This window comes from Telmatherina bonti (genome assembly GCF_933228915.1).
Source record: "Telmatherina bonti genome assembly, chromosome: 14".
Lineage (NCBI taxonomy): Eukaryota > Metazoa > Chordata > Actinopteri > Atheriniformes > Telmatherinidae > Telmatherina > Telmatherina bonti.
In genome coordinates this window covers 19,903,758-19,916,873 of record NC_136612.1, presented here as the reverse complement: position 1 = coordinate 19,916,873, position 13,116 = coordinate 19,903,758, and the positions used below count along the sequence as shown (strand labels likewise).

Sequence of the window (13,116 nt, the reverse complement as noted above, 5' to 3'; positions counted from 1 at the left end):
ATTATGCTGAATTCCTCTTTTCTTCTTGTTACCTTTATTGTATGGCTTTCAACTTCCAGGATGGATTTTCTTTCTAATAATTAGTATTAAAAACAGGCTAACAGGCATCAAAACAAGCTTATATTGACACAAGAAAACCTGAACTGCAGAAAACAGGCAATGTTTTGGGTGTTAAGTCTGAATGGATACCTGAGGGGACGCAGTGTCCTGAGAAGCCTGAGCACCCTGAGCACTCCCAGGATCTTAGCTCCTCCAGCCATGGACACAACTATGTCAATCAGTGACACAAAAACCAAGAATCCATCCAGAATGTTCCAGCTGCTCCGCAGATATGCCTGCTCCCCCATGTACAAACCCATGGAAACCACCTGGAGGGAAGAAAGAAGACGCGTAGCAGTAGAACATCTGATTAGTTATTTATGACATAACAAATTTAAAAACACAATCACAGATGGCTCCGTGTTGTGTGTTTCTGACTGAGCTTAAAAAAAAATCAAACTGTCATCTGGGAAAAATAAAGGAAATACCCATGATGTCATCACACATGGGGTCCTACTTGGGTTAGGTTCGCTTACTGGGAAAATTGCACTTGGCACAGTGATTTTGGTCTAATTAACTTGAAATCAAAGAAAACAAATCCAAAAGTGGAAAAGAGCCATTGTGCAGCAACAGATTCCAAAAGAAGGTGTTTTCCTTTTATACATGTAGAAAAAGTAAAAAGAATAGAACCCAGTGGAATGCTGTAAGTCATCAGATGACAGAAATAGGCTCAGAAATGTACATTTGCAGGTGACTCGTACTCACTTTGACTTTTAGATAAAAACATGCCCAATATTTTGACAAACCTAGGAAGGATATTTCATTTTCTTTATCATTAATTTGTATTACTCCTTTAGATTTGCACTATGAGTGCAGGTTAGACATTTCTTTGCTTATTCAGCAAAAAGAAAATCCGAGACAGCTCAGTGGAAATGTTTAGAAAATGTACTTAAGAGAGCAACAGAAACAAGATGGGAATGTGAGAGAAAGAGAGATGAAAGTAGATTCAAGCACAGACTGACTTTTACTGGCTGAAGAAAGCTCAGAGAAAAGAAAGGATGCAAGAGATATTACCAAAATGTGGGAATCTGCCAAAGATAAGTAGAGCTGCTTTAATCGATGATATGTACTTTTCAGACAACTGCTCTCATGGCAGAAGCCACATCTGAAAGTTTATCTGCTCATTGATGCAGGTACAAACTCTCTACAGCAAGATGATAAGATGCAATCTAGACAAAACAGACAATGACATGCTGCACACATAAAATCGCACACATCTGCTAAAACAGTATCCATAAAGACATCACATATAAACACACACACACGGAGAGCAAATTTAAAGAGATATAGGACTAAAAAGGCACCTGTAGTTGATGCTAACATGCACACAGAGCGAGACAACCATGCATTACTAAACAGATTTCCGAGCTGGCATCGTGTTTCCTGCTGGTGCAGTAATGATGCCCCGGAGCCAATTCCGTTATACTTGGCTATTAAAAAATATTGTGTGAAGCAGTCTGGCATACAATAAAATTTTACCCCTCTGTAAGTTATAAAGTGTGGGATGGGTGTTGCACAAGCATTGCAACGCACATGCACACAGATGGAAACTGTGTCTTGCAAAGCAGCAGTGGGAGCATAATGCCTGCTTAGGCAAGAAATCTGCTAGTGACATTTGAATCTGTTTGCCAAGTGTTCGGCAAAGCTTAAAGAGACCATGGGGGCCTTGTGTGCAAACATCAAAATGGTCGAAGGATCAGGGCCTGGCAAACATCTGAGGTCTGAATGCCAAAATGTGAACTGCCCTCATTGATAAGAAGTCCTCTGAATGCATAATAAGTGTGCAAGTTTGCAATTCATAGATCGACAGTATATAATCTATATGGTTTCTAGAAAGCAAATATCCAATAGAAGATACCCCATACTGCTGTGTGCTTTATTTAGCTGCATCCTGTAAGTGACACTAAACCAGGTAGTGGAGTCCTATGGAGAGATTAATGTTACTCAAAAATACACAGAAACACATATTACGTAGATACGAGAGATTCAAACACACAGAGACATGAAAGGATCCATGTACTGCTCGGCCAGGGGTCTGACAAGTCTGTGGCTCCTTGACGGGCCATGATTGGTTAATAATTGATTATAGGGGTGCATAATTGATGGCCCACTTGTACCAGAGCCTTTCCCAGAGAATACAGAGACTGTGGAGTAGGGAGGGAGTGAAACCCGAAGGTCTGAGAAATAGACTAATGAAAGCAGACCAAACTTAAGAAAGTGGAAACATAGACTTAAAAATAGAGGAAAGTAAGAGAGACACAGTGTGGGGGCAGGGCTGGATGACATCGAGAAGAGCAGACTATCCTGCTAATTAATGACACAGCTTCGTTGCTCCAGTCGACAAAGGAACATGGGAACCGCTGCGAAAGAAAGGAGGTGAAGAGGAAGGGAGGTGGGAGCGCTGAGGCGACTGAGAGGAATGGCCAAACTGGGAGGAGACAAGCAGACAAAGAATGCATCTCTATGTGGGGGCCTGCGCTGGCAGTAATAGAAAGACAGGTTGTAAGAATGTTACCTTGAGAGTCATCTCGCCAACAAATATGGCAGTAAAGATGTAGTTGGAGATGGTGAGGAAGACTCTTTCCTGCATGGGAGGAGAGAATATTGAGTGTTAGAAACAGGAAATGAGCCACAAGGGAGTTTTAAAACCTTGTTTACTGGACTTTTTAGACAGTAAACTTAAATTGATCATTAGAATTTGGCTATAGCACAAAGCATTCAGGAACAGGGCTGTATCTTGCAGCAAACACATGGAGAGTAGCTTTACCAAACTGCCTTGCAGAATCTTGGGCCTCTCCAGAGCCACTGTGATGCAGTTGGAGAAGATGAAGGCTAATACGACGTAGTCAAACAGCTTATGGGCTATAATGGATTGACACATCTGTCTGAACCTGAGGAGAGGGGGATAAAATTAGTAAATGGAGAAGTTTAAATTGGAGCTACATTTATTATTAAGCTAAAAAAAAAAAAAGAGGTACAATATAATTTATTAACCACTTTCACGCAGGCAAAATGGCAGCCAGCTCCCTGATTGTGCTTGGAAGCACACTCACATCTTGCTGAGTAAATAGCCTCATTCAGCCCCCGTTTACATTGCTCCTAATTCAAAACAAATTACATTAACAGCGCTCTCAGAAGCACAGGACTCCTGAGTACAATGCTCTGCTGGGAGAATAGAAAGGAGGAATGTGAGAGAAACAGAGAAAAAAAGGGGGGAGGAGGGAGGGAGGCAGGAGGGAGGCAGAAAGAGATGGGACACATAAATACTGAATATGCATTTGAAAAACTTAGCATGTGACAGTGGGTGCTGCCAAGAAGCAATTAAATTTCTTCGCAGCAGTGTTTATTGGAAGGGATGAAAAACAGGCTGAAGATGAAAATGAATAAACTACAAGAGAAATTAAATTCATTCGTAATGGAACATGCATTGAAGTATTTAAATAGGTTTTATTAAAATACTGAACCGCGTCTGATCGAGCTCTTCCTCGCAGATTGTAACACATCACAACAAATTAATGCACAATTTTACGGGCTGCTTCTGGTTTTAAAAATATACCCTCCTGAGGTTTGTCCCTTGTTCTCTAAGGCTACGTTCAGACTGCAGGGCAAAATGCTCGATTCTGAGTTCTTTGTGAAATCTAATTGTTTTGAGAGTCTGTTCACATTTCGGTTTGTGATCTCCTGTATCAACCTTATTTGCACTAAAAATGTCCCACGATGACGTCACAGTGAGTGTGTGTGACGTCTTCGCGTTTGTAGAAGTAAAGATGGACGGTAACAGCGGAGAGTAACTTTCTAGCCATCCAGGCATAGCCAGTTACAGCCAGGAGTGGTGGGAGAGCGGGCCTTTATGCACAGGTTTGAGCACCTCTCTTTGATGCTGTCACATCCAGACCAACATCTTTGGTGGTCCATACCTGTGTGCCAACGCTTTGGGCTTTATTTACTGGAAGTGGGATTGTTACCTCATGTTGCTAACCTGTGTATCGTGTAGGTCAGATGAATGCAGTCTGGCTGTTCAGGCTAAAGTCACAATCAGACACATATCAGATTTTTTGGACCACATCTCCAAATCATCAACCAGGCCTGGAGGTAGGGTACAAGACCGAGCGTCTGGTGGCCGGGCCTTCACCCATGGGGCCTGGTTGGGCTGAACCCGAAAGGGTTACATGGGCCCCACCTCCCATGGGCTCATCATCTGCGGGAGGAGCCGTAGGGGTCAGGTGCAGTGTGAGCTGGGCGGCAGCAAGGGGCGGGGCCCCTGGCGGTCCGATCCCCGGCTGCAGAAGCTGGCTCTAGGGACGTGGAATGTCACCTCTCTGGTGGGGAAGGAGCCTGAGCTTGTGCGCAAGGTTGAGCGGTTCCGGCTGGATATAGTTGGACTCACCTCGACGCATGGCTTGGGCTCTGGAACCAGTACCCTCGAAAGGGGCTGGACTTTCTTCCACTCTGGAGTTGCTCATGGTGAGAGGCGCCGAGCAGGTGTGGGCATTCTCATCGGCCCCCAGTTTGGTGCCTGCATGTTGGGGTTTACCCCAGTGGATGAAAGGGTAGTTTCCCTCCGCCTTCGGGTGGGAGTCCTGACTGTTGTCTGTGCTTATGTGCCGAACAGCAGTTCAGAGTACCCACCCTTTCTGGAGTCCTTGGAGGGAGTGCTGGAGGGTGCTCCTTCTGGGGACTCCATTGTTCTGCTGGGGGACTTCAATGCTCACGTGGGCAATGACAGTGAGACCTGGAGAGGAGTGATTGGGAGGCATGGTCCCCCCCCTCTGAACCCAAATGGTGTTTTGTTATTGGACGTCTGTGCTTGTCATGGATTGTCCATAACGAACACCATGTTCCAACATAAGAGTGTCCATATGTACACCTGGCATCAGGATTTTCTCGGCCGCAGTTCGATGATCGATTTTGTAGTCGTATCATCGGACCTGCGGCCGCATGCCTTGGACACTCGGGTGAAGAGGGGGGCGGAGCTGTCAACTGATCACCACCTGGTGGTGAGTTGGCTCAGATGGTGGGGGAGGAAGCCGGTCAGATCTGGCAGGTCCAAACGTGTTGTGAGGGTCTGCTGGGAACGTCTGGCTGAGTCCCCCGTCAGAGCGAGCTTCAGCTCCCACCTTCAACAGAACTTCAACCATGTCCCGAGTGAGGTGGGGACATTGAGTCCGAATGGGCTGTGTTCCGTGCCTCTATTGCTGAGGCGGCCAGCCGGAGCTGTGGCCGTAAGGTCGTTGGTGCCTGTCGTGGCAGCACCAATGAACTTAGAGTAGAGCCGCAGCTCCTCCGCATCGAGAGGAACCAGTTGAGGTGGCTCGGGCATCTAGTTAGGATTCAATTCAATTCAATTCAACTTTATTTATATAGCGTCAAATCACGGCAATGCCATCTCAAGACGCTTTACAGACAGAGGGGAAAACATAATGAAGGCCAATTCATAATAGCCTATATAAGGAAACCAACAGATTGAGTTGAGTCCAACTCAATCTCCCATCCTGAGCAAGCACACTGGCAACAGTGGGAAGGAAAAATCTCCCTTTTAACAGGAAGGAAACCTCCGGCAGAACCCGGCTCAGGACAGGCAGCCATCTGCCTCTGCTGTGTGGGGGAAAGGGGACAGAAAGACAACAGACAACAGACAACAGGAACTGCTACTCCCGGCCAGGCAGACCTGCTGAGACATCATTAACATACATGTTAATGATGCAACACTGTTATGGGGGGGGGGGGGGGGGGGGGGGGGGGGGGTAAAGGGAGAGATAAAGAGAAAAAGAAAGAAGCTCAGTGTATCAGGAAATGTCCCTCAGCAGTCTAAACCTATAGCAGCATAACTAAGGGATGCTAACCATCCCTAGCTATAGGACTTATCAAAAAGATAAGTCTTCAGCCTAGTCTTAAAGGTGGGGAGGGTGTCTGCTTCCCTAATACTAACTGGGAGCTTATTCCATAAGAGAGGGGCCTGATAACCAAAGGCTCTGCCTCCTGCTCGGCTCTTTGAGACTCTAGGAACCACAAGTAAGCCTGCAGTCTGCGAACGAAGTACTCTGCTTGGTATATAAGGAACAATGAGGTCTTTGATATATAGTGGTGCCTGGTTGTGGAGGGCTTTATATGTAAGGAGAAGGATTTTAAATTCTATTCTAGATTCAACAGGCAGCCAATGAAGAGGCTAAAACTGGAGAAATATGATCTCTCATGCTGGTTCTGGTCAGGACTCTGGCTGCAGAATTCTGGATCAGCTGAAGGGTTTTCAGGGCATATTTAGGACAGCCCAGTAATAGAGAGTTACAGTAATCTAGTCTCGAAGTAACAAAAGCGTGAACCAGTTTTTCTGCATCACTCCGAGACAGAATGTCCCTAATTTTGGCTATATTACGTAAATGAAAGAAGGCTGTTTTAGTAACCTGCTTAATATGTGGGCCAAAGGACAGGTCAGGGTCAAATATTACTCCAAGGTTTCTCACTGTAGCACTGGAAGCTAAAGTAATGCCATCCAGGTTCATTACAAAACCGGAAAATTTAGCTCTGAGTTTTTCAGATCCAACGAGAATTACTTCAGTCTTATCTGAGTTTAAGAGGAGAAAATTTCTAGACATCCAAGTCTTTATGTCTATGAGACAATTTTGTAGCCTATTGGGCTGGTTTGTTTCATCTGGTTTAAAGGATAAGTATAGTTGAGTATCATCTGCATAACAATGAAAGTTTATTCCATGCTGTCTAATAATTTTGCTTAAAGGGAGCATATATAGCGTGAAGAGTATTGATCCAAGTACAGAACCTTGAGGAACTCCATGACTTACTGTAGTTTGGGAGGAGGACTTGTCATTTACATGAACGAACTGAAGTCTATCAGATAAATATGATTTAAACCAGCTTAACGCTGTACCTGTAATTCCAATCACCTGTTCTAGTCTTTGTAACAGAATGTTATGATCGACGGTATCAAATGCAGCACTAAGATCAAGCAAGATAAGTATGGATACAAGTCCTTTGTCTGAGGCCATAAGAAGGTCATTAGTAACTTTCACCAATGCCGTCTCAGTGCTATGATGAGCTCTAAATCCTGACTGAAACTCCTTGCATAAATTATTTCTGCTCAGGTGGGCATGTAGCTGAGCTGAAACTATTTTCTCCAGAATTTTGGACATAAACGGGAGGTTAGATATAGGTCTATAATTTGCTATCACCTCTGGATCCAGAGATTGCTTTTTAAGTAAAGGCTTGATTACAGCAGTTTTAAATGACTGTGGTACATATCCTGTCACTAAAGACATATTGATAAGATTTAGTAGTGATGTATTAATTAAAGGGAAAATGTCCTTAAAGAGGCTCGTTGGGAAAGGGTCTAAGATACAGGTGGATGGTTTAGATGAAGCTATTATTTTAGTTAATTCAGAGGGTTGGACAGGACAGAAACTATTTAGACACAAGTCAGATCCTGGTTGTAAGGATGCTTCGGAGACCCCAACAGGCTCAACATTATAGGTAGAAGGAAGAGTATTGTGAATTTGATCTCAATAGTGTCAATTTTATTCCTGAAAAAATACATGAAATCATCACAGCTAAGTGAGAAAGGAATACATGGCTCCACAGCGCTCCGGCTCCTAGTAAGCCTAGCTACAGTGCTGAAAAGAAACTGAGGGTTGTTTTTGTTTTCCTCTATCAATGATGAATAATAAGCTGTTCTTGCCGTATGTAAGGCTTTTTTGTATACAATTAAACTTTCTTTCCAGGTTAAGTGAGACTCCTCTAGTCCTGATGAACGCCATCTGTTTTCCAAACGCCTTGATGCCTGTTTTAGAGCTCGAAGCTGGGAATTAAACCAGGGAGCCTTCATAATCTTACCTAATTTCTTCTTCTTTAGGGGGGCAACATTATCCAAGGTTGTACGCATTGAAGCTGTTATAGTATCAGCATGTTGACCAATCTGAGCAGGAGTAAGGCTTAAAGGGGGACTCTCAGTCATGCTAACACATGGTAGAGGTGAAAAAATTGATTCAATTGATTGTTTAAATTTTGTAATATTATTGTCTGATAAACATCTACTGTAGTAGAATTTATTTTTGGTCAGTGAGTAATCAAATAAAGTGAATTCAAAGGTTAATAAGAAGTGATCGGACAAGACAGGGTTTTGAGGAAATACTTTGAGCTTATCAGTCTTAATACCATATGTTAGAACAAGATCAAGAGTATGGCCATGAGAGTGAGTGGCACCATTGACATTTTGTGAAAACCCAATTGAGTTTAGAATAGAGCTAAAGGAAATGTTTAAACTATCATTTTCATCGTCAACATGAATATTAAAATCACCTAGTACAATGACCTTATCAGTAGTCAGCACTAACTCAGACAAGAGATCAGAGAATTCGGTCAGAAACTCGGAGTAAGGTCCAGGTGGGCGATACACTAATGCTAAAAGGAGCGGTTTCTCTGAATTCCATTTTGGATGAGATAAATTTAATGTCAGGAATTCAAAGGATTTATAGTTAGTTTTGTGCTTAGGATTAATGAAAAATTCAGACTGAAAAATAGCTGCAACACTTGCTCTGCCTGTAGTTCTAGGAATGTGAAAGTTTAAATAGTTAGCTGGCGTAGCTTCATTAATACTAACATAATCCTCTTGCTGTAACCAGGTTTCCGTAAAACAGAATAAATCAATGTGGTGATCATTGACTAATAAAGACTTATTTGGGAGGGATCTGATATTCAGTAGGCCACACTTTATTGTCTTATTTTCAGATTTTATTAGATCCATTGTTTTTATTTTTATGAGGTTTTCACGATTAACCCCAGAAGTGTTTTTGTGTTGTTTAATTCTTACTGCTGGGGAGTTGTATAAGGTCGGAATGGGGTTTTGGGTGGGCGGCGGCAGGTGGGAAGCTGCAGAAAAGTGTGTAGGACTACAATTCTGCCTCCTGGTCCCAACCCTGAGTTGTCAATTTAGCTGACTAATAAAAGAGTCCATATTGCTAGATAAGAGAGCGGCTCCATCCAACGTGGGATGGATGCCATCTCTCCTAATAAGACCAGGCTTTCCCCAAAAAGCGCTCCAATTATCTATAAAACCCACGTTGTTATCGGGACACCACCTAGACAACCAGCGGTTGAAAGATGACATGCGGCTAAACATGTCATCGCTAATTAAATTTGGCAAGGGACCAGAGAAAACTACGGAGTCCGACATGCTCTTGGCAAAGTTACACACCGAAGCAACATTAATTTTAGTGACCTCCGATTGGCGTAACCAGGTGTCGTTACCGCCGACGTGAATTACAATCTTACGGTATTTACGTTTAGCCTTCTCACCTGGATGCCTCCCTGGTGAGGTTTTCCAGGCACGTCCCTCTGGGAGGAGACCCCGGGGAAGACCCAGGACATGCTGGAGGGATTATATCTCTCAGCTGGCCTGGGAACGCCTCGGGATCCCCCCCGCAGAGTTGGCAAATGTGGCTGGGGAGAGGGAAGTCTGGGCTTCCCTGCTCAGGCTGCTGCCCCCGCGACCCGACCCCGGATAAGCGGTACAAAGACGAGACGAGATGATATCCAAATGGTGTGAGTCGCATTTAAAAAAAACGGATCTGTTTCATTCAGACTGTTATTGAAAGATCAGATACAGATTGCACAGGGGGGAAAAAATCAGATTTGGGTCACTTCAACCTGCAGTCTAACAGATGATGAGACTTCTTAATAGAAAAAAAAGATAGATGGGGATCAGTACTTTCTATTCTACAGTCACTTAGCAGACATCAAGTCGCTTTTATCCAAAGCGACTTACATACACACTCATAGCCCGATAGGCACATCAGGGGGCAACGTGTCTTGCTTAAGGACACTTTGGCACATAGTCAGGAGAAGCCTGGAATCAATCTCCCAACTGGAAAGTTGGGAGAGAACTGCTCTTCCTCCTGAGCTACAGCTGCCCAACTTGAACCTTGATTGTCAAAGTCTGTTAAACACTGATCATATTTCCTGATTATTCTCAGGTGCTGAACAACAGAAAGCAAAAACATGTCAACACACAGCAAATAAAAAAAAAAAAAAAAAAAAAAGTTCAGATTGTTCTATCTTGTGTAACAGTGTTATATGTACCAGTGGTGTGATCACAGCAGTAATTTTGTGTGTTAGGATGATTATCCAAAATCTACCCAACAAATCTGAAGGAGATTTAAATGAGAATTTTGAGTGTGGGCTCAGAATAAAACCCACAAACTTTTAGTGCAAATTAGGATCACTTTGATCAAAACTGAGTAGTACAGCCTTGGCGTTGGCAGAGGATGTGCTCTCTGAGTGCCCGTCATTGTCTGTTTGCAGAATCCCTCCAAAAACTTACAGGATTTACATAAACTTTGTAGCCAAGATGGACATGCTCTAATTTAGAAATGCTTCATTTCAATGACAGTCTTACAATTTTTCTGTTTTTTTTTTTTTTTTTACCTCAGTCTTGGCAAAAGTAAAGAGCACTCTTGTCAAATGCTCTTGCAGTTTTCTGACACTTGCTTGTTTCTGGATTTGTTGCTTTTGACAGCTACCAAAGGTTATATGCTCTGACTACAAATCTACCCACATTTTAAATGAACCTAGAACACTAAAGTAGGATGGGTAGTCTTTCAAAACCAATGTAGCAAGGGTAAAAATCCCCCAATCTTAGTGTTTCAGAGTTAAGCAACCGATCAGTCCATTACTTTATGCACTGGAAGCAGCAGTCAGATTGCAACTTACTTGTTCTGTGGGGAGAAAAGGAAAACAGACCAATCCTCTCTTGTCTCACACCAGTCTGGTCTGTAGGCTTCCATCATCTTCTGGATGCGGAAGCACAAACTCTGCAACAAATTACAGCACATCAAGGCACAAACATCCAAGCAGAGAGACACAGAACTTCACAGATAAGATGCCTGTTTAAGTTCCATATCTAAATTATTTATATAAGGGAGAGAGTTCTATAGAAATAGCTTGCAGTATCTTCCAACATCACCATCTGTACAGCGCCCCCCCCCCCCCCCCCCCCCTCCCCCCTGCTGTCGAAATACTTCTTTCTAATTAACCTTGTTTCGCTCATGCACAGACTTGTTTACAATGAAAACAATGGGACTCCCATGAGGCCCAGGTGATGGAGAGTGCGGGTTTTATACAAATTACAAGAAAATCCTACACAAGAGAGGAAAAGATTATTGCTTGCTTGCTTAAAATCTTGTACTTTAACATAAAACATAATGGTTTGGATGTTACAAAACACAAAACCAGATTGTGTTTGCTTGCTGATTTTTTTTTTTCTTTTCCTCACAAGCTTTCACATACTGTCTTGAAGATGATTACTTGCATGTGTGGAATGTCGATGGGAAAACGATGCCAGCATATTTTAACTTTCAACGACTACTTAACTTCTTTATCCCTACATGCACAAAGCAACCTACATAATCGATCTCATCATCCAGATCTTCCCGGTTCTTGCTGCGTGTGTTGACCTGGGGGAAGACGTCAGCCATCAGCTGGCTCTCAGCGTTTGCCCTTCCAGGCTGCTCAGTCTGTCGTTTTGGATGTGGCTGGAGAAGGTGGGAGAGTGGGGTTTTTCCATTACAGTCCTGGTGAGCTGCTTCTAAGTCACCGCCACTGATTACCAGCCCCCCAGAGAGGCTCTTCTTCCTGTGGTGCGCATGAAGTGTCATAGGAGGCAGCGGGTGGTGTGGTGGGTGTGAGGCTGGAACCTGCAGCACATGGGGAAGCTCTAAGGAAAGAGCGCGGCGGTCCCGCCGTGGTGCAAAGTACCCAGGAAGCAGAGGATGGGGAAGCTGGAGAGAGTGGGGAGCAACAGGAGGAGGAGAGAGAAGGGACTCCTCCTCATCTGGCTGGATATGGTGGTGGTGGTGGTGGTGAGGGGAAGAGGAGGCACGGGGACCACGGATACGAAGGCTTCCTCCTACCACCCCTCCCAGACCGCCCAGGCCGTAGCCATAGAAGGGCCTGGCAGATGTAGGGGTGAAGGCGGGGCTAGCAGAGGGAGATGAGGAGCAGCAGGGCCGTCCTCCAAGGCTGCTCCAGCTGGAGCGACGGGCCCACAAGGGGTGCGGCTGGGGAGGCATTGGACGGCCCCAGTTGTGATAACCTCGACCTGGAAACTGAGAAAGAGAGAAAAAAAAAGAAAAAGAAGATCCAAAAGTGATTCATTAATATTGTGGGGAAATCCAATAAATCTAACATCTGTAACAACTGACCCATGATGTTGCCCCCATTCAGGCAGGAGCTGACCAGAAGTGGTTACAGTTTGTCTTAACGGCCCATTTCACTTACCACGGCCCTCTTGTCCAGGTCGGCTCTGCCGAGAGAGATCACACTATTCTTCCTGGAGCCAAGCGCGAAAGTCAACCTCTCTCCGGGAAACAGACCGGCAGGCAGCAGGGACAGGTCCAGGTGTCCATTAGGAGTGAGGGTGCAGATCTTCGGGTCTACAGAAGAGTGGGAAAGGGGAGAGGAGAAGAGAAAATGAATGATAGTGTAAAACAGAGGCGAGGATGAGAGAATGAAAGATGATGTATGAGCTTAAAGACGCTGTCAAAGACAGAAAAGATTAAATAAGCCCCTTGCTTCCTTTTGTTTTCTTCCTGTGTTGTTGCCGCGAAGGCAGACCTCTCTCCATCACTGCACACAATAAATGCCCTAAAACAATGTTACAGACACCTCCGAGGGGCAGGAGAAGGTTTCATTTACAATAAATTGCCTTATAGGAGCCAGGGAGGAACTTATTAAAGTGCAAAAAGGGGATATCTACTAGAGGGTTATCCATTCTCAAAAGTATATTTTGGTGAGTCTGATTTTGATAAACACTGACATCATAAATATCTTTAAAAAAGTAGATTTGGGCTCAGGAGCGCTGTAATCAGACATCATCACGCAGCACCCTGACGGGCTGCTAAATGATTCCAAATGCTCTTTTGGTTGGCTGGATGTGTAGAGAAAAGTTTGTTCAACTTACATTTCAGTCTGGAAAATTATGCCTATCAAGGCTTCTTGTAGTAACGAAGATTT

General features: G+C 44.1%; 1 protein-coding gene across 1 annotated transcript in view; it reads right to left on the bottom strand.

The window, feature by feature from the left end:
• The window catches only part of LOC306765162 (voltage-dependent T-type calcium channel subunit alpha-1I-like), a gene marked incomplete at its 5' end in the record, with an annotated part of 138,867 nt that overhangs the window by 37,611 nt on the left and 88,140 nt on the right, over positions 1-13,116 (bottom strand). Inside the window, 6 exons of the mRNA XM_079252531.1 lie at positions 190-368; positions 2,615-2,683; positions 2,867-2,990; positions 10,816-10,916; positions 11,508-12,209; positions 12,382-12,536. Coding sequence (XP_079108657.1) covers positions 190-368; positions 2,615-2,683; positions 2,867-2,990; positions 10,816-10,916; positions 11,508-12,209; positions 12,382-12,536 — 1,330 coding nt within the window. The remainder of the gene's footprint in view (positions 1-189; positions 369-2,614; positions 2,684-2,866; positions 2,991-10,815; positions 10,917-11,507; positions 12,210-12,381; positions 12,537-13,116) is intronic.